General features: G+C 47.1%; 1 protein-coding gene and 1 long non-coding RNA gene across 3 annotated transcripts; one reads left to right on the forward strand and one right to left on the reverse strand.

The window, feature by feature from the left end:
• The first annotated feature begins 9,359 nt into the window (after positions 1-9,359).
• Positions 9,360-12,043, forward strand: LOC148383154 (uncharacterized). Its single transcript, XR_015853439.1, has 3 exons — positions 9,360-10,458; positions 10,589-10,715; positions 10,833-12,043. It is a non-coding gene; the product is annotated as an uncharacterized LOC148383154 (long non-coding RNA).
• Positions 9,410-13,385, reverse strand: proza (protein Z, vitamin K-dependent plasma glycoprotein a). Of its 2 annotated transcripts, none has more exons than XM_088358213.1 (9): positions 13,177-13,385; positions 12,558-12,690; positions 12,236-12,393; positions 12,145-12,169; positions 11,936-12,049; positions 11,198-11,332; positions 11,002-11,117; positions 10,314-10,431; positions 9,410-10,224 (listed from the first exon to the last, which is right to left on the reverse strand). In XM_088358213.1, the coding sequence occupies exons 2-9, from the start codon at positions 12,637-12,639 to the stop codon at positions 9,686-9,688; spliced, it is 1,287 nt and encodes a 428-aa protein (XP_088214339.1). In that variant the 5' UTR covers positions 12,640-12,690; positions 13,177-13,385; the 3' UTR covers positions 9,410-9,685. The 2 variants fall into 2 exon arrangements, with proteins under 2 accessions (XP_088214339.1, XP_088214338.1); XM_088358212.1 differs by having other exon boundaries at positions 12,558-12,687; positions 13,177-13,384.
• Between the last annotated feature and the right edge of the window lie 8,390 nt (positions 13,386-21,775).

Genomic DNA, 21,775 nt, shown 5'->3' on the forward strand with positions numbered 1-21,775 from the left:
ATTTGGCAATTTGATTAATATGCGGGTGGTTATTATGGTAGAACATAGGACCGTAATAAATAAAAGTAACATCAGACAATGTTAGAGAATTAGATAACTTTCGTAGTTATTTGAGACACGACTGAATTTCAATCCGTTTGAAAGTTTGCTTCGTCTGAATAAATTAACGGAAGTGTTTAAATCGGATTATTGGTTTGGTGTAGAACTGAAAGTAATCTAATTCTTTGAAGGGCGCAGGCCCGTTTCCCTTTCTGACGGGCCGCGTAAAAAGTAACTCTGAACATGTTAGAGAATTAAATAGCCTTCGTAATTATTTAAGGGAAGAGTGAATTTCGTTAAAAGTTAATTTGTTTGAAAATTTACTTCCTCTAAATAAAATAACGACAGTGGTTAAATTAGATTATTTGAGTCGGCGAAGGATAAAAGTATTTCGATTGTCCGTCGGGCGCGGCCCAGTTCCTAATCTTGTCGGGCCGTGTCAAAAGTTAAACAGGACACGATCGAAAAATAGACTTGCCTTCCAAATTAATTACTGGGCAAATCTAAACAGAGTAAGACATTTTGATTCGTTTTAAGAAAGTTGTTATTCTTTTTAAGCAATCGAGTGGGGTGAAGCACTCCGACAGTTAAGTGCTAGATCTACATATAAGAAGTTAGAATTAATAATGTAAAGTGCATTAATTTTCTTCTTAATTGCTATTATTGTCACACTTTTATTAATTCGATTCTCTTTCGAATAAACAAGTTGGTCGGCTCGCTGCTTGAGCGACCAAGTAGAACGGACCCATATCAACATTTACTTCGGCAAAACTAGTGCTAGGGTGCACTATACAAACGAATCCCTGAGGTCTTAACAAAGGCATCTAAAAATATCCGTAACATAATAAGAACTTCAAACAGTAGCGGGGAGCCATCAATACGATGCGGTCACTTCGAAGTCTTGCCTCGAATTGAGTTACTCGACTCAAGCTTCGGGTGACTTGAGAGGGATTGGCGTCGTACAGAAATTAGATTGATTCCGGTGGAGTTAATTTAACTCGGGTGGTTAGATTACGGACGAATCTCCGAACCCGGCTAAGACAAACCCGTTACCGGGAAGCCGGGGGCACCATATTGAAAGAGGTGCGTTTGACAAATGCTTCTTCAGAAATCTGTATATACTTGACGGGTAATATGGACTGTCCGGTGGCAGACCAAAAGGGTCAAAGAATGTGGCCGAACCGTCCGATTCTAAAGTTAAAGCGAGCCAATGTTGACCCGGTAGATGTCTCGGATCGGTCGTCATGATATAGTATTTAGGGGGTGTGTCTTTGACGTCAGCTAACTCGTCCGATGCATAAACACCTCCAAACAACGCTCTTTGCGTCCGAGTCATAATCAAGTCCAATTCACAACCGTTCATAGCGTTAATAATAGTCCATCAATACTTCCCTCTTGGCATTAATCTCAATAAGGGAATCGTAAGCCGCGTATACAATTTGAGTTGCTGTGTGTGGTAGCGGCGTACGGAAACGCAAATCTAGTTTTTAAACACCGTTATTTACAGGTGACAAAGCCCCAGAGTCATCTGCCTTACTTAAATTGAAAACAAAAAGTGAGTAGCCTTGACTAAAATCCTTCTATAGGCATACCGTCCAAGTCCGATATTTTGTAGACGGGGGGTACGCGATGGAGACGTTGTGTTATTCTGAATATTTTGTCTGTGTAACTCTGCAAGTAACCCTTCTCAAAAACGCCTCTTGGTTTGGAAAGCCGCAAAGTTTCACCTGGAGCGAACCGGAACTTGTCCCCTGGTGGAAAGGATTGTTTGCATACAGGTTGATGAAAACAATATCTTTATTATCCTTGTTTACGGCATTTGGTGTCATTTTTATACTAGTATGAAAACTGTCATTATAGCTGACAATAAAATCCTGAATTACATCGACGTATCGTTGTGTGTTCTTAGCTGTGAAATACCTCCACATGTTTTGTTGAATCGTTCAACAGTTTGCGCTTTTGTATTGGAAGACGTTGCGAAATGTATAATATTGTGCTGTCTCATTAATTTCTGGAAATGTTTGTTAAAAAATTCTTTCCCCTTATCTGTCTGGAGCTGTAACGGTGTCCCGCTAACTGATAAGACATCTTCAAATGCTTTGGTGACCTGCGTACCTGTTTTACCTTTCAAAACTCGTACATATGCACGTTCCGAGAAAATATCGAGCACGGTTAATAAATATGTATACCCATCATTGTAGCGTGCTAATGATTGCATATCGCATACATCTGCTTGAAATTGTCTCAGAGGACCTCGAACAAAAACTTTATTTCGAGGAAAAGTTATTCTGGCTGGTTTGTGTAAAATATCAGCATCTTGATCGGATAAAAAAGCTTTCACTTTTTTAATGTTAGTGTTTTTACAGCTAACAGCCGCTGTTCTGTGTAGGCGTGCCTCTCCCCCGAAACTAGCTGGAATTTTAGCATTATAATAGAGCTTTTCAAGGCATCTCTCCCCACTCATTGTCAGGTGCATTCTGCTGGATATCAGAGTGTGACACTGTTAATAAAACAAACAAACAGGTATGATATTTTGTGATTTTAAATTGAATAAACACAGAAAAAAAAATCATTTTGTTGGTCACAATAGTTTATTACAAAAAAGAAATTCAGCTAGTTCTTAAAAACATTACTAATGAGTAGAAAAAAGTATAAAACACAAAGCAGCAAAAATAAAAAACATGGTTAAAAAAAAGAAATTCAACATGGTAAAAAAAAAAAATGTTTTTCTACAGCCCCTAAGGTTTAACATAACGCATGAATGAAAATAACACAGGTGGTGTTACTTTGGACTCAATTAGGGTTTTACATTTCTTTAGCTCCCCGGTTATATCATTTGGCAAATAGTATTTAATACAGTCTATAAACAGTGCTAGAACAGTCACCAATTGGGCCCACATTTTTTTCATAATATTTCCCATTGTGTCTTTCCAAAGGTTCTCAATAATAGCTCGACTTCACTATTACTCAACAACACAATGTCACTAACTTCTTGTTTTATCAAACGGAGCATTCATGCGTGAGGTCGTGCAGAATGGCAGCGGATGTTTATAAGCGTAGCAGAGGTCTTAAAATAGAAAAGCATGGTCGATAAAGTGTGGAGGAAGTTAGCATTGCACAACTCAGCCGTCACTGTTTCATAATTTGCATAGAAATAAAAGCAGTGGTCCTCAATAAACAAGCATGTGTGATGCAACTGGCTAAGGTCATCAAGGGTACACCCGTCACATGTCATTTTTGCATGTTTAATTAAGGCACAACAAAAGATGAGCAACCATTAGTTTCACACGTACGTAATCTTCTACCGTAAGCCATTGAAGCGGTTCTGTCTTCATAACGTATTCATCCTGCTGTGTGTTGACTCTCGTAGGCGTTGATGTCAGCGGTGGTATTATTTCAAAGTCCATGTCGATCAGTGAGGGGTAGTCCACAACGATTGTGTCATCCGCAGCCAGATCCATGTAGCCCGCAAAATCATCAGCGACCCTGGCCTCTGTCTCTGTATTAAGTATGTGGGCAATGTCAGCGGCAGATAAGCTGGGCAAATCCATACTGTTTTCAGGGTAACGTGCGCATGCGTCGTCAAACAGCTCGATGGCTCGCGACGAGGACCACGGTTCACGCTCCATCCCATTTGCTAAGCGGCTTTCGTCGCTGTACCTCGGGGTCTCAGGGCTCTCAAACACATTGAAGGTTGATGACGAAGCTCCAAAGAGATGATCCAGCTGCAGATTGTCGAAGCAGATCGGTGGTAAGCGATCGCTCGGTCCGGGTGTAGGCACCGGAAGGATGTCAAACCTTTCCAGCCCTGTTGCAGCCGCTGATCTCGATCCCTCAGCCGGCGCGCTTGGCCGTGGAGCTGCGATGAAAGCCATGTCGGCCTGGTTTGTCTCTGTGCCAGAGTTGTCAGGGCTGGACCAGAGTGTGATCGCAGGCCCATGTTCCATAGGTACAAAACTTGGTAAAAGTCGTCTGGCGGGGATTTTTTGAGCCATCTTCTTTCTCTGACGTATAGAGCGGTCTCTTGCTGGTAGGTGTGAAGGCTGAGTCTGAAAGCCCGCTCTTATACATTTAGATAGGTATGCTAATGACTATAACCCCACCTTTCTATGACTGTAGGTAAAAAGAGGGGGGCAACTAAAGCCTGTACTGAAGAGGTGTGAGGGGGGTCAAGGGTGGGGAGTTTAAAGTTATTTATTAGTAAGGATTAATCTAAAGTCAGTTTACGTTTCACTCCGACGATGTTTGTCAAGGATAGGAAGAGTCCCGTAATACTGTCACCAAATGCTTGCATTCGTTTATACCATTCTGTCAGCGGTACATTCAGTATTGTTTGGAAAACTCCACATTCGCTATTAAACACTTCTAGTGTCAGATATATTAGATCGACTAGCACTCCATCTTCTGTCCCATCAACAGTTTGAGGAAAAACTTTAAGCCGGAAGAAACATTTTCCACTGGCTGTAATTCTTGAAACCCATGTTACATTCAGCTCACCTTCTAATCCGTATTCAGAGGGCAGAAGATCAAACAAAGAGTGAGCGGGGTGACTCACAACACTCACAATCGTAGCCGCCTTGCGGGCGAGATGGGAGGCGTAAATGCCCTTCAGGACCTTCATGTTGTATTCAGTGCAGCTACCACCCCAGACAGCAATACAACTGGAGAGGACGCTCTCAATGGTGCCACGGTAGAATGTAGTCATGACGGCCGGAGGAGCATTTGCTTGCCTGAGTTTCCACAGGAAGTACAGGCGGCGCTGAGCTTTCTTCGCCAGTGATGCGGTGTTGGCAGACCAGGAGAGGTCTTCACTGGAATTTGGTGCTGCTCACCCGCTCCACCACAGCTCCTCCATGTCCTTCTGAAGCACTTTCATGGCCATCCCGGCTCTGCCCATCTAGACCTGATGGTAGCTCTCCTCCTGGGGCTGGTGGTGCTATCCCACTCAGCCTGGTGACAGCTCTCCTCCTGGGGCGGATAGTAGTGCTAGCCCACTGGGCCTGGTGGTGGCTGTCCTACTGGGCCTGGTGGTGGCTGTCCTCCTGGGGCTGGTGGTGCTAGCCTTCTGGGCCTGATGTTAGCTCTCTTCCAGGGGCTGGTGGTGCGAGCACACTGGGCCTGATAGTAGCTCTCCTCCTGGGGCTGGTGGTGCTAGCCTACTAGGCCTGGTGGTGGCTGTCCTCGTGGGGCTGATGGTGTTGGCCTACTGGGCCTGGTGATAGCTGGCCTCCTGGTACCTGGTGTTGGCTGGGATCCTGGTGGGATGATCGCTGGTCTGGCGCAGGTGGCTACAGGTCCGGTGAAGGCCGCGGGTCCGGCGTTGCTGGCACGAAGTCCGGCGACGGCCGCAGGTCCGGCGTTGCTGGCACAAATTCCGGCGACGGCCGCAGGTCGGGCCTTGCTGGGACTAAGTCCGACGACGGACGCGGGTCTGGCGTTGCTGGCTCGAGGTCTGGCGATGCTGGGGTGGGGCCCTAATGCAGCCGCGAGTGTGATGGCGCCGGGAGGAACCCCAATGGCAACCGCGGGTCTGGCGTCGCTGGAGCGAAATCCGACATCGGCCGCGGAGCCGATGGCGCTGGAAAGCTCTGACGTTTTCTGGCTCGACGACTTCCTGCCAAAGAAGAAGCCTCGGCGTGATCGCTCTTTGACGTGATCGCTCTAACTCGGCATGATCGCTCTTCCTCTTCCTGTGTTGTGAGTATCTCCTTGTCATCCGTGGCCTAAGGGTTCCGCCATATTTTTAGCAAATACGCACACGCTCAGTCGATACCTGCCACTTTAACTCCCGCCGTTTGTAATTTACCACTGCGCGCGGGCTGCAACAATCGAGATAAGCTGATATACCGTATTTGCCGGTGTATAAGTCGACTCGGTGTATAAGTCGACCCCCTAAAATTCGACGGAAATTTACGATTTTATGATATATCCTTTGTATAAGTCGAGCTCAATTGTTGCATTATATTAAACTTCAAAATTCAATCAGAAATATGCGAAATTTATTGACGAAATGTGTTCAAATTCCGGGAGGCCGTGCGCATGCGCAGTGGCCGGAAATAACTCCAGCCGAGCGGATCGGCTGTTTATAAGCACCGCGGAGGAGATCGCGGAGCCTCATTCGACTTCCAGCGGCCGGCGAGCTCGCGCACGCCGCCCGGCACCAACGGGAGGCCGGAAATAGCTCCAAGCCGAGCGGATCGGCTCTTTATAAGCACCGCGGAGGAGATCGCGGAGCCTCATTCGACTTCCAGCGGCCGGCGAGCTCGCGCACCCGCCCGGCACATCCGGGAGGCCGTGCGCACGCGCCAAGTGGCCGAAAATAGCCCCCGCCGAGCGGATCGGCTGTTTATAAGCACCGCGGAGGAGATCGCGGAGCCTCATTCGACTTCCAGCGGCCGGCGAGCTCGCGCACCCGCCCGGCACATCCGGGAGGCTGTGCGCACGCGCCAAGTGGCCGAAAATAGCCCGCGCCGAGCGGATCGGTTGTTTATAAGCACCGCGGAGGAGATCGCGGAGCCTCATTCGACTTCCAGCGGCCGGCGAGCTCACGCACCCGCCCGGCACATCCGGGAGGCCGTGCGCACGCGCCAAGTGGCCGAGAATAGCCCCCGCCGAGCAGATCGGTTGTTTATAAGCACCGCGGATGAAATCGCGGAGCCTCATTCGACTTCCAGCGGGCCGCGCACTCCATGCGGTTCAAATTTTCTAAGTGCAACGCACAATGAGATGCATGAGAAACGGCCTTGGTTACCATCACATTTGAAGCGATGAATACGAAGTTAAATTTTATGACTCGGTGTATAAGTCGAGGTCGATTTTTTTCGGTCGATTTTGGATCGAAAAAGGTTGACCAATAAACCGGCAAATACGGTAATCCCCAAGAAATTGTCTTTTTTGAGGCTACGTGCATATGTGTTGTGCATATATAGCATATGGAGGATTTGGGGTCACTGCTTGGGGATGGATTACTGATTTAGTAGGATTTAGTAGGACTGGCACACTTTCACCTCCATCCATGTCTTTATCAGTTCCAATGCAGTGGAATGGGCAAAATGTGGTCCAGCCCTGCCATGACCACGATCGCAATTTGCATTTCTATTTGTCTGCATAACAAATCTAATTCCTTCATTGAAAAGAACGGACAGATGTCCACCTGCAGCTGTATTGCATCAGATGTCAGTTGGTCAGTCAGGGCGTGAGCTTGAGTGGCCTTCAGCACCTTTGGAAGAAAACAAATTTCTCTTTGACACCTTTCCTTTGGAGAAGACGATCTTGAAAGTCAAGGGAACAGATTGAGTTCCATTCTGGAGGTTTTCACTGTAGAGGCGTTGGCTTGGCAACGGTGGAAGTCAGCAGGGAGTGGAAGTCAAATACCGTGTTCCAAATTGTCCAGTATTTCAAAATTCTGTTTTTTTTTTTTTAATCATTGCTCGAGCCACCTTAAGTATGAATGAAGCCAGGGGCGTGGCTAGACATTTTTCAGCAGGGTGGCCAGGCGCTAATGTTAGCCTAAGACTTAAAATGGCAAGACCTGTGCCACTTGAATGTCGCATCGCACAGTACATGTTTGACGACCATATTGATGGGGCTCACAAGGGAGGAAGGCGCTTTTCCCATAAATCTGCAGTCAAACCAGAGCATGAAGAAGCAGCATCATTTTTGGGCGTAAGGAGCCATCTCCTAAGTGAGAGCCATGGCAACAGCCACCGAGGGCCCCCAGCATTCTGCAGCATTCTGCAGCATTCTGCAGCATTCTGCAGCATTCTGCAGCATTTTGCAGCATTCAGTGCTGTCCTTTTCAAAAGTGGCAGGCAGGCCAGCGAGGGCTTTTGGCTGCTTGGTTTTTTTTTTCACTCGAACATCTTTTACGTTCCTTGACGCTCCCATTCTTCCCTTCCCTTTGCCCACGTGACCTGATCACTAAAGGGAACGAGGCTGTGAGAAGACTGTGAGTCTATGGGAAAATGTTGCCAAAGAACACTAGGACGCTGTGTGGCTTCTCCTGGCTAGCGAGATCCATTTTGGTGTCTCATTTATAATTGAAAATGCTAAAAAAAATCTCCACACTAAAGTTTTTTACACCACAAAAATATTTAGCATTTAAAAGATTGGAGTTCTGTATACAATGGAGCCTCGGTTTTCGACCACAATCTGTTTTAGAAGGTTGTTCAAGAAGTGAATCCTTCGAATTCCGAATATGTTTTCCCATTACAAATAATGGAAAAAAATGTAATACGTTCCAAGCCCAAAAAACCCCCGCTTTTTTAAAGCATTTTTTCCCATTATTTTACACCATAAACTGCGTAAAAAAGTGAGTAGGTAATGTATAAATAAATAATATAAATAATTAACTAATAGAGTAGGCTAGGCTGGGGAAATGTATTGCCGTATTTGCAGCAACTCGCTTGTGTTTCATTCTAATAATAAAAGATATCTTTTTAAATTGTGAGGGGGAAAAACAGCAGATCCAAACATTTTATTTTAACCAATTTTTTTCCAGGTCCTCAAAAAGATGTCTCGCTTTGGCACAAATGGTGCCCTCAGTAACAGTATCCCCCGCTAACTGTTGCTCATTAATGAAAATTAGCAAGAGTTTTTCAACTTCTTCCAGCACCAGTGGCCGTTGTTTGGTAAGCACAGTCGGCCCTCTCGCAACATCACTTCCTTTAAGAGCGTCTTTGTTTTTAAGGATCGAGCTTATTGTCGATTTTGCGATGCAAAACTCCCGCGCCAACTCTGACACACGCACACCGGACTCATATTTAGCAATTATTTTTTAAATTCAACCGTTTTGCGCACTACTGTCCTCTTTTCGCCATAATCAGCTTTACTGCTCCCACTTGCTTCCTTTAGAGGCATGATTAGAGTTGATGCAATTCTCAGAGTAACGATAATGTAATAACGAACGGAGTCAGTTGGCATGCGGGTCCTCTCGGCTCATCTCGCGAGGTTCGACAACCGAAATTTCGTCCGATATCCGAAGCAAAAAAATCTCGAATTTTTTGTTCGAATACCAATTTGTTCGATAACTGGGACGTTCAAAAACCGAGGCCCAAGTCTGATTTATAAGACTGAAATTAAACATAATGTATTGATGATTTAAAAAGTAATTTTAGACATTGTATTTTTTCATGGTATCAGGAACTTTACAGGCCATTGTGACCGCAAGATACTAGAAGCTGTTTGTACACTTCAGTACCTTCTACGTATGAAAGACTGATGCGTTGGATGTAATCAAAGTTAACTGTCAACAGGGATGGAACAACTTTTTAAAAACAAATTTATATGTATGATGTGTACGTATGATGATATGTAGACACACAATTTACATACTGAACGCTTTCAAAAATATTCACGCAAAAGGACTGGAGAATGGATCACATGAAGTTTATTGTAATTGTGGTGACATGCAGGCCAAGAAGTAGCTGGCAGTCAAACGTCAAACTTTCAGCGTTTACAAGTTTCATGCGGCACATAGCGATGGCATTAGGTCAACTTTTACTTGACTGGCATGCCACCTTGTGGATAAACGAGGAAGTAAGTCTACATGTGGACAATACTGTGGTAAATGATGAACACACGCTCACCCACACACACCTAGCAGTTTACATATTCTAAAGATGGAGTCCAGTCACAGGTGATTCCACTACAGAGAGTTGATTAGCGAGCGAAGCCAGCCGAGATGGCGGGAGACTTTCTGGTAGACGAAGCCTTTGCTGCACTCGGCACCCAGCGGCTGGATGACCACGCCGGTGAGGAAGAACACCCCCCTGTACAAGGTGAGCAGGGGGCTCCCGGAGCTCATACTGCAGTCGGCGTTGGCCCGGGTGGCCATGCAGCCCATCTTGTTGCTGATCACGTGGGGATGCATCTCCAGGCACTCGGGTAGACCTTTGTATGCCAGCCCGCTGAGGGCCAGCTGGCCCCGAAAAGATGAGGCTCCTGCCTCGGGGTCTTTCCAGCCCGTCACCACGGCGGGGAGCTCGCCGGATGTCAGGACACTGTCGGCAAAGTCCTTCTCTGGGAGGCAGGCGGCCGTCACCTCCTTCTTGAAGACGATGCGGTCACGCAGCTCCACCACGGCCAGGTCGTTGTCGGGGCGGCCCGCTATGTAGCGCGGGTGCGTGTGGGATGTTTTCACGTAAAGAGTCTGCTCGCCGTCCTCGTAGCTCATCTTCCGCTTGCCTGGAGCAGCAAAGAGATACGCTTGTTTCATGCTCCGCCCAAGCTCGCCGGCTGCTTTTGCTCAAAACATCTGCTTTGTGTGTACTGACCCACGGCCACTTGGAAGGAGCTGTACTTGGTAGCGCACTTCGCCGAGGTCAGCACCAAGTTCTCCTTGAGAATGACGGCGCTACAGAAACCTTCTGAGTCGGCGCTCTTGAGAAGGGCCTGCAAGCCGCGTCAAAACGTCCCACGGTAAGTTTACGTTCACAGTAATTAGGCAATGGGCAAAGAGATACGCTCGTTTCGTGCTCCGCCCAAGCTCGCTGGCTGCTTTTGCTCAAAATGTCTGATTTGTGCGTACTGACCCACGGCCACTTGGAAGGAGCTGTACTTGGTGGCGCACTGCACCGAGGTCAGCACCATGTTCTCTTGCGAATGACAGCACTACAGAAACCTTCCAAGTTAGAGCTCTTGAGAAGAGCCTGTGAGCCGCGTCGATACGGCCCACGGTAAGTTTATGCTCACGGTAATTAGCAACGGGCCCCGTTACCGCTTTCACAAAATCAAGGAAGCGATATGATGGCCCGTCGCCTGTCACAAGCTCTTTTTCTTTCTTTTTCTTTTAGGGGACTTGCCAGAATCTGCCACTTACAGTCGTGTCTATTTGAAGGGAATTGCTTCCAAATAACTGTCGAAGATGGCGGCCAGCGACAGAGTGGGAATAATGACGCCAAGCTTGGGTACAAGAGCCCTATATGCACAAAATCCACCATGAGATTTGGAGCGTGTGACTACCTGCCAGGGACATTCTCCTGAGGCGCAGGCAAGTCCTTGAAAGTCGTCGCGGGCTATGGCGGACTGTCGGGCCTCCCACTGGCTCAAATTGTTCACCTTCCCGCACGGATAGCGCACTGACCGGGATGAGAAGAAGAGCAAAGTGTGGCGGGATTCTCCTCTTGCGGGGCCATCATCACGACCGAGGTGACGATACCTGCCGGCTCGCACTTGTTCCTCTCTGTCCGATGGAGCTTCCAACCTCTTGCGCAGGAGCACTCGTAGGAGGTGTAGCCCGGCTTGCAGAACTGGGAGCAGCCCTGGTCTTTTTCCAGGACGCACAAGGTTTGGTCTGAAATGATGACACACAGTGTGGCTGGGATTGTTGTCGTCCACATTTTTGTACAGAGTTGCTACTTTACAAAAACAGATTGCACATTGCCAACGTGGGTGGCAGCTTGGCTCTGATAGCTCCCGACATTTGCCATTCACTCATTGAGTGTTTTCATGATTTTTGTGTTGTGACGTATTAGTTTACAAAAGCGAAATCTATCATGCATAACATAAGTTAGAATGGCAACAAATGTTTATCATGCATAACATAGTTAGCCATTTGTCCTCATGTTGATCAATGGAGTTCCTACGTCAGCATTTTTTTGTTTGTTGAAACTTATTTTTAAATCTAATTAAATATATAAAAAAAAAATTTTTTACAAGAGCAACACTCTGACCATTCGCTTGTTATAGCCAGTGGCTTTTACGAGGAATCGAGTTTATGAGTCAAGCAGCAGTGCTCTGAGGAAAAAACAAACAGTACAAACTTTTTTCATGTCACTGTGTTTTGCTTTTTCCCCCAATCAGCAAAATCTCATTTTAAAAATCACGAGATTTAATTTTAAGGCTTTACAACCTGGACCATGAGCGAGGTGAACTAGAAATGCAGTGCGCGACTCACCGGTTTCGCAGTGGAACCCTGAGAAACCCGCCTTGCAGACGCAATCGTAGCCTCCCACGCTGTCGGAGCACAGGGCCCCGTTCTTACAGGGCTTCTCGGCGCATTGGTCTCCATCTGAAGGCACGTGACAAGGACTAGTGCCACTTGCGGGCTTGCAAAGTTGCTGCACAGTTGCAAACGGCAACGCTGGGAGCGAGCGCAGCACTTACCGACGTAGATGGACCAGAAAATGTCCTGGAATGGAAACAAAAGTGAAGGTGATAATGAGCACATGAAGTAACGCGCCGATGCGGACCTCACCGTGCGGTACGAGTCCTGGAAGTGCCTGCGGGCCTCCTCGTAGGTGCACACCCTCTCCATGCAGGCCTGCTCCAAGGTGGACAGCCGCTGGCCAGCGCCCTCCTCGCTCCTCTTCTGACGGGTAATCACCGAAGTGGCTTGCTGCTTGTCCAAGAAGACTGGAGGAGACGTGAGAGGGTTACGTTAGTTTGGAGCACACGTGAAGGCAAAGTACACCCAGTTTGAGTCAATTACACCATTCATCGGTGGAATGACGGATTGGACAAATCCAACTGCGCATCTGCTGCGACGTGAGTGTGTCTCTTGTTGCCCCTATTCTCACCTGTTTGTGGGGGGCTTTGTAAGGCCGCTACGGCCCCCGCCAGCAGACAGGCAAGCGCGCCGATGGTTGTTGACGAGCACATGGTGACTGAGGATCTGAGTCCAGTCGCCGCACTGCGGGGATCAGTGATCTCCTCAAACACAAGATGGCAAGAAATCAAACACAAGATGGCAAGAAATCAAACACAAGATGGCAAGAAATGACGCACGAGAGCGGCAAAAAAGTAAGTGTCAAAGATCAACAACACAAACGAGGCGTAATAAGTCACAAGTGAGGTTGCAGAGAAAAGCAATTATCGGCTGCATCAATATCACTTGAGGCAGATGACTTCCAATTCGAGCATGAGTCGTAAATGCGTTTCAAGCTGCATTAATACCACGGGAGGCAGACGACTTCCAATTCAAGCATGAGTCGAAAATGCGCTTCAACCGTTATAGGCCCGTTTGTTGGCCGTACACAAAGTCCTCGAGCGATGCGTGCATCCACACAACGCCGAAATAAGTTAACGATAAAATTTAGAGTCATGTTGGGTCATCATGTTGCCGCTTAGCCTTTAGCATTAGCCCGTGCGAACAAAGATGAGCGGTCACAAACAAACGAGAGAAAAAAAAAACCTCACCAATTATTCGGGCGAGTCTTCACTCCTCGCTTTGTCTAAACAAAAGACACCCGGGGTCGAGTTTTGTAAGCTGTCGGGTCCGAAATACTCGGCACCAGGCCAGAAGATTGGGGCCTGCCAATGACGTCGAATATAACAACACGAATAATAAGTGGTGATGTCGCTGCCTGACCACAAGCAGAACCGCTTTATTTTAGGAGCTGTAATGTCAAAATTTGACCAATAGAGAGCACTGTAGGACAAAAATCAGGCCGGAAGATAAGTGCCTGCCAATGACGTCGAATAATAATACGAATGATGTAATGCCGCCGCCGCCACACATGCAGATCCGCTTTATTTTAGGCGCTGTGATGTCTAACACTGTTGGACAAAAGTCAAGACAAGAAGGCAGCAACTGCACTGCCGCTCCGCTATCGCTCGAGTGAAAAGTAGAAACAAGTGTACACAAACAAACTGTGTTGAGTCACCTGGAACAACTGGACACTCTGGGCCTCCCCCCTCTCACATGCATCTCGATTAAAGGCTACCTTTAGTCATTAGCAATATCAACATTTTTTCTATTCTACGAATATGGCTTAATCGAATCCCTGAAGTTTATTAAAAAAAAGCAACTAATGTAGGAAACAAATGGCTTTTAGTAACTGTGACGTGGAAATACCGGGAGCATCCATGTTGCTTAGTTTGTGGCCCCGATCAGGCAGCTGCGTGACGTCAGCAAGTTGATAGCATCTTGGCTGGCTCCAATCTCGTCCCCAGTGTTTAGGAATCTAAATTTGTAAATATTAACATTATATAGAAAGTTGCTTATAATTTCACTGTGTTACTGAAACAGAACACCGTTTTAGATTTATTTTATAACAATCTTATAATCAGCAAAAAAATCGATATTTAAATCGCCCCCCTCTGCCCGCCTCGCTAGCTCCAACACTTACTTGTTTGACAGTTGATCTGGTGCGGGTCCGCGGAGATATTTTTTTTGTCATGCCGTCAATGTAGGCCATTTCCAGGGATGGACGGTGGGCAACATACTCCTCATATACATACATGCTGATGTCATCTGATGGCGCCGCGGATGGCTGCCATGGTGAGTCGCTCTCTGTTTCTTTGTCTTATTTTGTGTGTTTTCTGTGTCTTCTGCTGTCCATCCTGGATCACTTTTACTAGAGAAGCGCTGTTAAACATCGGTCAGTCTTTTCTGGTATTTTCTCTCCTGTTCTCTCTGATTCAGACTGTTTGTCGGAGATTTTAGCCGGAGCGGCGGTGCTATACAAGCTAGCGCGACGGCGGCGACGCAGAAAACGAGCCGGAGCCCTCGTAAAGCTGAGGCAGAGAGGGTTCCGTTCTGCCCTACCGTCAATTCATCTGGCGAATGTCCACTCCCTGGCGAACAAGATGGACGAACTGCTGCTCCTCACTTCAAGGAACACGGACTTCAGCAGATCCGCCGCGCTGTGTTTTGCTGAAACGTGGCTTAGCGAACGAACCCCCCACCACGCCATGGAGTTAGCTGGGTTTCGGCTAACGCGTGCAGATCGCAGCGCGGAGCTCTCTGGAAAATCAAAGGGAGGTGGTCTCTGTTTCTACATTAATGAACGTTAGTGTACCGATGTCATGGTGTTGAAACAGTTTTGCAGCCCTCTCCTAGAAACACTTTTCATAAACTGCCGGCCGTTCTATTCACCACGGGAGTTCTCCTCGATCGTCATGGCGGCTGTTTACATTCCACCACACGCACGTGCGAGTGAAGCCACGCAGATGCTGGCTGACCAGGTGACTTCTACCAAATTCACTAATCATTGTTCTGGGTGATCTTAACAGAGCGAACCTCGCACACGAACTCCCCAGATACAGACAGCACATAACGTGTCCCACTAGAGGGGCACAGACACTGGACCACTGCTACACCGTAATTAAGGATGCATACCACTCTGTGGCTCGTGCAGCTTTAGGACTCTCGGACCACTGTCTCGTTCATCTGATCCCTGCCTACAGACAGAAACTAAAAACTTCTAAGCCTGTGGTGAGGACTGTAAGGAAGTGGACAGTGGAGTCAAGGCAGGACCTCCAAGCCTGCTTTGACTGCACCGATTGGAGAGTTTTTGAAGCTGCAAATTCAGACTTGCATGAACTCACTGACACTGTCACATCATACATTACTTTTTGTGAGGATCTGTGTGTGCAGACTAAGACCTTCTGCACGTACAACAACGACAAACCTTGGTTTACACCGAACCTTAGGAGGCTGCGCAAAGTCAAGGAGGAGGCCTACAGGAGCGGCGGCCGGGACCTGTTCAAGCAGACCAGAAACACACTGAACCGAGAGGTCAGGAAAGCCAGGAGGTGTTACGGGGAGAGCCTGGAGAGACACCTCTCTGCCAATCCTGATCCCTCAACAGTGTGGAAAGGCCTGCAGAGCATCACGGGCTTCAAGAAACGAACCCCCCGTCCTGTGGAGAGCCCAAGGCTCGCTAACCAGCTAAACAGGTTCTACTGCAGGTTTGATCGGTCCTCCCACACAACGGGACCTCCTGCAGCACAATCCACATACTCACCTCCCCCCATAACTGCTCTGTCCACACCTCCATCTCCGTGGTCACCGACTCTCTCTCTTGCAGAGGCCGCGCCCGCACTCCAGATTCGCGAGGAGGAAGTGCGCCAGATGTTCCGGAGACAAAAGATAGGAAGGCACCGGGCCCAGACGGCGTGTCACCCTCCTGCTTGAAAGTCTGCGCTGAGCAGCTGGCGCCCACCTTTGCACGGATCTTCAACCGTTCCCTGGAGCTGTGTGAGGTGCCCTCGTGCTTCAAGAGCTCCACCATCGTTCCAGTGGCCAAGAAGCCTGCCATCACAGGTCTGAATGACTATAGACCTGTTGCACTGACATCTGTGGTCATGAAATCTTTCGAGAGGTTAGTGCTGAACCACCTGAAGGATGTCACGGGCCCCCTGCCGGACCCCCTCCAGTTTGCCTACCGAGCAAACAGGTCGGTGGATGATGCGGTCAACATGGGACTGCACTACATCCTGCAACACCTGGACACCCCAGGAAAGTACGCCAGGATCCTGTTTGTGGACTTCAGCTCGGCGTTCAACACCATCGCTCCTGACATCCTCCAACTGAAGCTCATCCAGCTCGCGGTGCCTGCCTCCACCTGTCAGTGGATCACCAGCTTCCTGACCAACAGGAGACAGCGTGTGAGGCTGGGGAGCATCACATCTGACACCCTGACCACCAATACTGGAGCCCCTCAGGGGTGCGTCCTCTCCCCACTGCTCTTCTTCCTCTACACCAACGATTTCTCCGCAAGTGACTCTTCCGTGAAGCTCCTGAAGTATGCAGACGACACCACTCTCATCGGACTGATCCAGAACGGTGATGAGACTGCGTACAGACAGGAGGTGGAGCGGCTGGTCCACTGGTGCAGCCAAAACCACCTGGACCTGAACCCGCTCAAGACCGTGGAGATGACAGTGGACTTCAGGCGAGGCCCTTCACCACTTTCACCCCTCACTATCCGCAGTAATACTATTCTCTCATCAGACACCTTCAAGTTCCCGGGAACCACAATCTCTCGGGACCTGAAATGGACCGGCCACATAAACTCTGTCCGGAAGAAGGCCCAGCAGAGGCTGTACTTCCTGAGACAGCTCAAGAAGTTCAACCTGCCGCGGGAGCTGCTGAAGACCTTTTACACTGCCATCATCCAGTCTGTCCTCTGCACCTCCATCACTGTCTGGTTTGGATCGGCCTCCAAACAAGACAAGCACAGACTGCAACGGACAATAAGGACTGCAGAAAAGATAATTGGAATCAACCTCCCATCTATTCAAGACTTGTACCTGTCCAGGACCAGGAAACGTGCAAGTAACATCTCAACAGACCCTTCGCACCCAGGTTGCAGCCTGTTTGAACTACTCCCCTCCGGACGCCGTTATAGAGCTCTGTACACTAAAACCAGCAGACACAGAGACAGCTTCTTCCCCCAGGCTGTCGCTCTGATGAACTCACATCCCTCTTAGAGTCTCAGAGTCATTACTGTGCAATAACATCCCGCTTTCCACACCTTTTTTGTCTACACTGTTTGTACTATGTGTCCTCTCTGCATCCATTGCAGCCTGGTCATCGTAGAAGAGGGACCCTCCCATTTGTGGTCTCTTCTCAAGGTTTCTCATTTCCCCTAGCTTGAGTTTTGAGTTTCTTGCCCTCTTGGGAGTTTAAGATCAGTTTAAGATCAGGGGATGTTGGAGAATATCTTTCATTTTTCACATGTCAACAGAATATGTTGCCTTATCTGGCTCGTATATATATCCTCTAGCCCCAAACTCTTCCTCACTGGACGACATAATGCTTTTTTACAAGTCTGGTTTCAGCATTGACAAGCCAGCAACGGAATGCATTGACAACAGAATCAACTTGGTGATGGCATATCCGGGGCGCCATATTTCTTCCCCAGGCAGCAAAAGTGCCAGTCAAACGGCAATGTTTCAGGCTATATATCTCTTGTCCCTAAGAGGTGTTGTGTTATTTCTTTTTTGATATTGGACATTTACTTTATAGTAAATCAGTGCCTGCGTTATACAGGTTGATCAAAGGTACCCTTTAAAGACTTCTTGACCAACAGGCCCCAACTGTGAGACTTGGCCCCAACATTTCCTCTTCACGCACACTGAGCACTGGTTCACCACAGGGCTGTGTGCTGATCCCCCTCTTCTACTGTCTCTATACCCATGACTGTAGTCCGGCCCACGGGCACAACATGATTGTCAAATTTGCTGATGACACCACAGTGGTTGGGCTGATCTCAAATGGTGACGAGACAGCCTATAGGGAGGACGTCCAGAAGCTCACGAACTGGTGCTCCGCAATTAACCTGGCTCTGAACACCAAGAAAACAAAGGAGATCATCGTGGACTTCAGAAGGAAAAAAAAGAGATCCCCCTCACCTCTACATCAACAGTAAGAGTGTGGAGAGGGTCCACGACATCAGATTCCTGGGAGTCCAGATTTCTGATGACCTCTCCTGGACACGCAACACCTCAGCTGTCATCAAGAAGGCTCAGCAGCGTCTACACTTCTTAAGAGTCCTCAGGAAGAACAGTGTGGATCGGAAGCTTCTGCTGGCCTTCTACCGCTCCTCCATTGAGAGCCTGCTGACGTACTGCCTGACCACCTGGTATGGGAGCTGCACTGCTGCAGATAGAGGGAGGCTACAGAGGACACTCAAAGCAGCGCAGAGGATCGTTGGCTGCCCTCTCCCCTCCCTGACAGACATATACAACACCCGGTGCGTCAGCAGAGCTCACATCAAAGACAACACACATCCCGCCTCCCAGCTGTTTGAGCTGCTTCCTTCTGGGAGGCGCCACAGATGCATTCATACAAGGACTACCAGACTGAAAAACAGTTCCTTCCCAAGAGCCATCACCACACTGAACTCTGAGAGGAAACAACACCAATGCACCTTTAAACACATACTGTCACTGCTGCTAACACTACCAGCAATAGGTTAAAACTACGTGCAATAACTATTTATTATTTACTTTCTGTACATACCTCATTCATGTTAATAGAAACACCCACATTGTACACACTGTAAATAAGATCTTTCACTTTATTCTTAGACTTCCTTTATACTTTTTTAAACGTTTGTAATGTTTTGCACTGGAAAGGGAGTAGCTCTCCAATTTCGTTGTAAAATGACAATAAAGGGCATTCTATTCTATTCTATTCTATTCTATTCTATTCTATTCTATTCTATTCTATTCTATTCTATTCTATTCTATATTCTAAAATACAGAGTTGTAACACTTGGAGCCTTTATCTATTCTTTCTCTACATCAGTGTTGATGGTAAATTTTAAATGTATTTATTTCTGTATGGCTGTACAGAACAAGAAAAGTGAAATACTCATACGCAGTAGTGAGTCATGTTTTTTCATCTTGCAAATACAGATTCTCTTGTAATCAAAATACAAATTATAGTAAAACTGATAAAACCTCAACTGAAATAAAACCATTAAAAAACTAGCGAGGACTAACAAATGCACTCTTAAAACTCATTAAAACTAACTGATTTAAAAAAAAGTCAAAATCAAATACAAAGTAACCTATACCCCCGCATGGTAAGACAAAACCGCTTCAAAATCTGTGTTCTAGAATCAGAGCGCTGCAACTATGGGGTTCTGGCCAAAGCTTCAATCATGAGTCCAGTCATGATGCTATGACTAGCTGTAAGAGCAGTGGGGGCAGGTTGTAGGCCCCAGGAGGAATCACCCCAACTTAGGCAAAGCATATTCTTTCCCGCCAAAGGTGCAAATGAACGCTACAGTACTGATTTCCCCAAGCGAAGAGTGTGGCAAGCTGTCGGTGCATTTGGGCCGCAAAAAACACAGAAGGAGCGAGTTGCATTGATTGTTCCCTGTCTACTGTTTTATTCACATATTTTGTAGTCTCACCCTGCTTCCCATTCCACTCTTCATTAGTTTCAATTGCAGTAAAAACTGTCTGCCACAGTCTTTTTCTCACGTTATAGTCAAACAATTGCTTAAACATACGAATTTTCCAACATTTGATCAAATATTTGACTCAACATCCGAAGTAATTCTCAACATACGACGTCATCATGGTTAGCCCGCGAGACGGCAGCACGTCGGGATGACGTCAGTTAGTGTCCCACGAAGGCTAACGCAAATGGTAGAAATGGTGAAAAAAGGAAGAAGGATTTCCTTACAATTAAAACACGAAATCTTAAGAAAACGTGCGTAAATGATCTTGCGAAACAATATGGTCGTAAAACATAACAATTTCGACGATCAATAAGCAGAAGGAAGCCCTCAAAGTGGTCAAGCCATCCAAGTGGAACACCATCATCTCTAAACGTTGCAGCCCTACCCTGGAAGAGATGGAATGCCTTTTGCTTGTATGGATAAAGGACAAGGAGATTGCTGGCAAAACGATCACTGAAACGATCATATGTGAGAAGGCCAATGCCATATACAGTAATCCCTCGCTACATCGCTGTTTGCTTATCGCTGTTTCACTACATCGCAGAATGTTTTTTCAAAATTTAAAAAAAATTCAAATTCAAAATAAAACTTCTAAATTGAGGAATTATGGCACGAAAGTTGCCCACACACCAGCAGAAGGCAGGGAGTGCCAACACAATTGCAGTATGTATACGTACACTTGTGCTTTTTATGAATTTATTTAAATAATAAGAGTTCTAAAAACATATTTACCTGAGGGGGGAATTTGTCTCCCCTAGTCAAGTGTCGTCAAAATATAAATTTAAATATAAAAGTGGGAGTGGCCCCGAGATAGAAATGAAAAAGTTCAATAAAATTGAAAAAAGAAAAATACAAATAAAAATAGAAAAAAAATATAAAACTTAATGGGGAATGTGCACAGTGAGTGAGATGTCTGGTGTGAATGAGGAAATGATGGAATGAGACAGAAGTAATGTCCAGAGGGAGTGGGCACGTAAACAGGACAGGATGTCTGGGACATCGCTGATCGGCGGTCACGAGAGAAGAATAATAGAAAAGTCCCATAAAACGTGGACTTTTGTTTGGTGACAGATCCGGATGAGGATGTAAATTTTAGCCGTGTGAATGAGGCGGAAGCACACTACGATTGGACACTGCTTGCGACAAGAGACATGTGGGTCACCAAGCCTCCCGCTGGAGAAATCCCGGGGTGAGCGGGGATGTTGTGATCGCACCCAGTGGCTGCACGGTCCGAGTGCGATCGTTGAGATATTCAGTGGCAGCATTTGTCTCTGTCAAGGTTGCACGAAATAAGGAGGCTTGCTGTAGACCGCATTTGGCAAATAGGGGAACTGCGCAGCCTTAGCATCCGTAGCTGTCTGAATGAATGACGAAGAGATACCGGCCAAGTCCGGGACCGAGGAGTGCCGAAGAGAAGGAAGCGCGCAACCCACGTTGTTTGGGCACTGATCAGATTAGGGGTGTGTGGGGGTCACAAGGCCTCAGCTGGTGCGTTAGCCTCTTAGAGATACTCTTTAGGCTAAATTAGGTGGGCTGGTGCGTTGTGGTCATACACATGTCAGCACGGTCCGATCCCATTGTCGAGGCGCACTGTGATAGCATGCACGCCTGTCAAAGTCTGATGAAATTTACGGCTTGCAGCAGACCGCAATTGGCAGGAGTAGTGTGCAGCCGGTAGAAAATGGAAAACGTGGAAAAAGAGGCCTCAGGGGGTTTAATATTGGTATACCATGTAAGAAAAGTAATTTGTGTGCACACTGAAGTTAAAAATCTGCAGTATAAGGGGGAAATACAAAGCGCTTATAGAGAAACAAAGACAAGAAGTGCAAAGGGCATGTTTGTAAGCGCGCCTACGCACGGAAAGCAGCGGACAAATTGACCAAACCGCATAGAAGTCCACTGGGAATTTGGGGGGGCGCTCTGTCACACAAACACGGCGCTCAGGAGAGTTCCAAGTTTACAAATCATCTAAAACTAACCTGTCTCACGACGGTCTAATCCCAGCTCACGTTCCCTATTAGTGGGTGAACAATCCAACAATTTTAGTCCCTCATTCCATGTAAAAAAAACCAAAAAACTTTAGTCTAATTTCT

The sequence above is a fragment of the Syngnathus floridae genome, chromosome 17 (assembly GCF_059516105.1).
Source record: "Syngnathus floridae isolate MCC-2025c chromosome 17, RoL_Sflo_1.0, whole genome shotgun sequence".
NCBI classification, from domain to species: domain Eukaryota; kingdom Metazoa; phylum Chordata; class Actinopteri; order Syngnathiformes; family Syngnathidae; genus Syngnathus; species Syngnathus floridae.

What these genes read in the sequence shown, in the direction of transcription:
- proza (XM_088358213.1), bottom strand. Translation starts at nt 12,639, where the DNA reads ATGTGCTCGTCAACAACCATCGGCGCGCTTGCCTGTCTGCTGGCGGGG. An exon ending in TCCAGGACTCGTACCGCACG is followed by an intron (nt 12,170 to 12,235) that starts GTGAGGTCCGCA and finishes TTTCCATTCCAG; the next exon opens with GACATTTTCTGGTCCATCTA. An exon ending in CAGGAGAATGTCCCTGGCAG is followed by an intron (nt 10,432 to 11,001) that starts GTAGTCACACGC and finishes CGCGGCTTGCAG; the next exon opens with GCCCTTCTCAAGAGCGCCGA.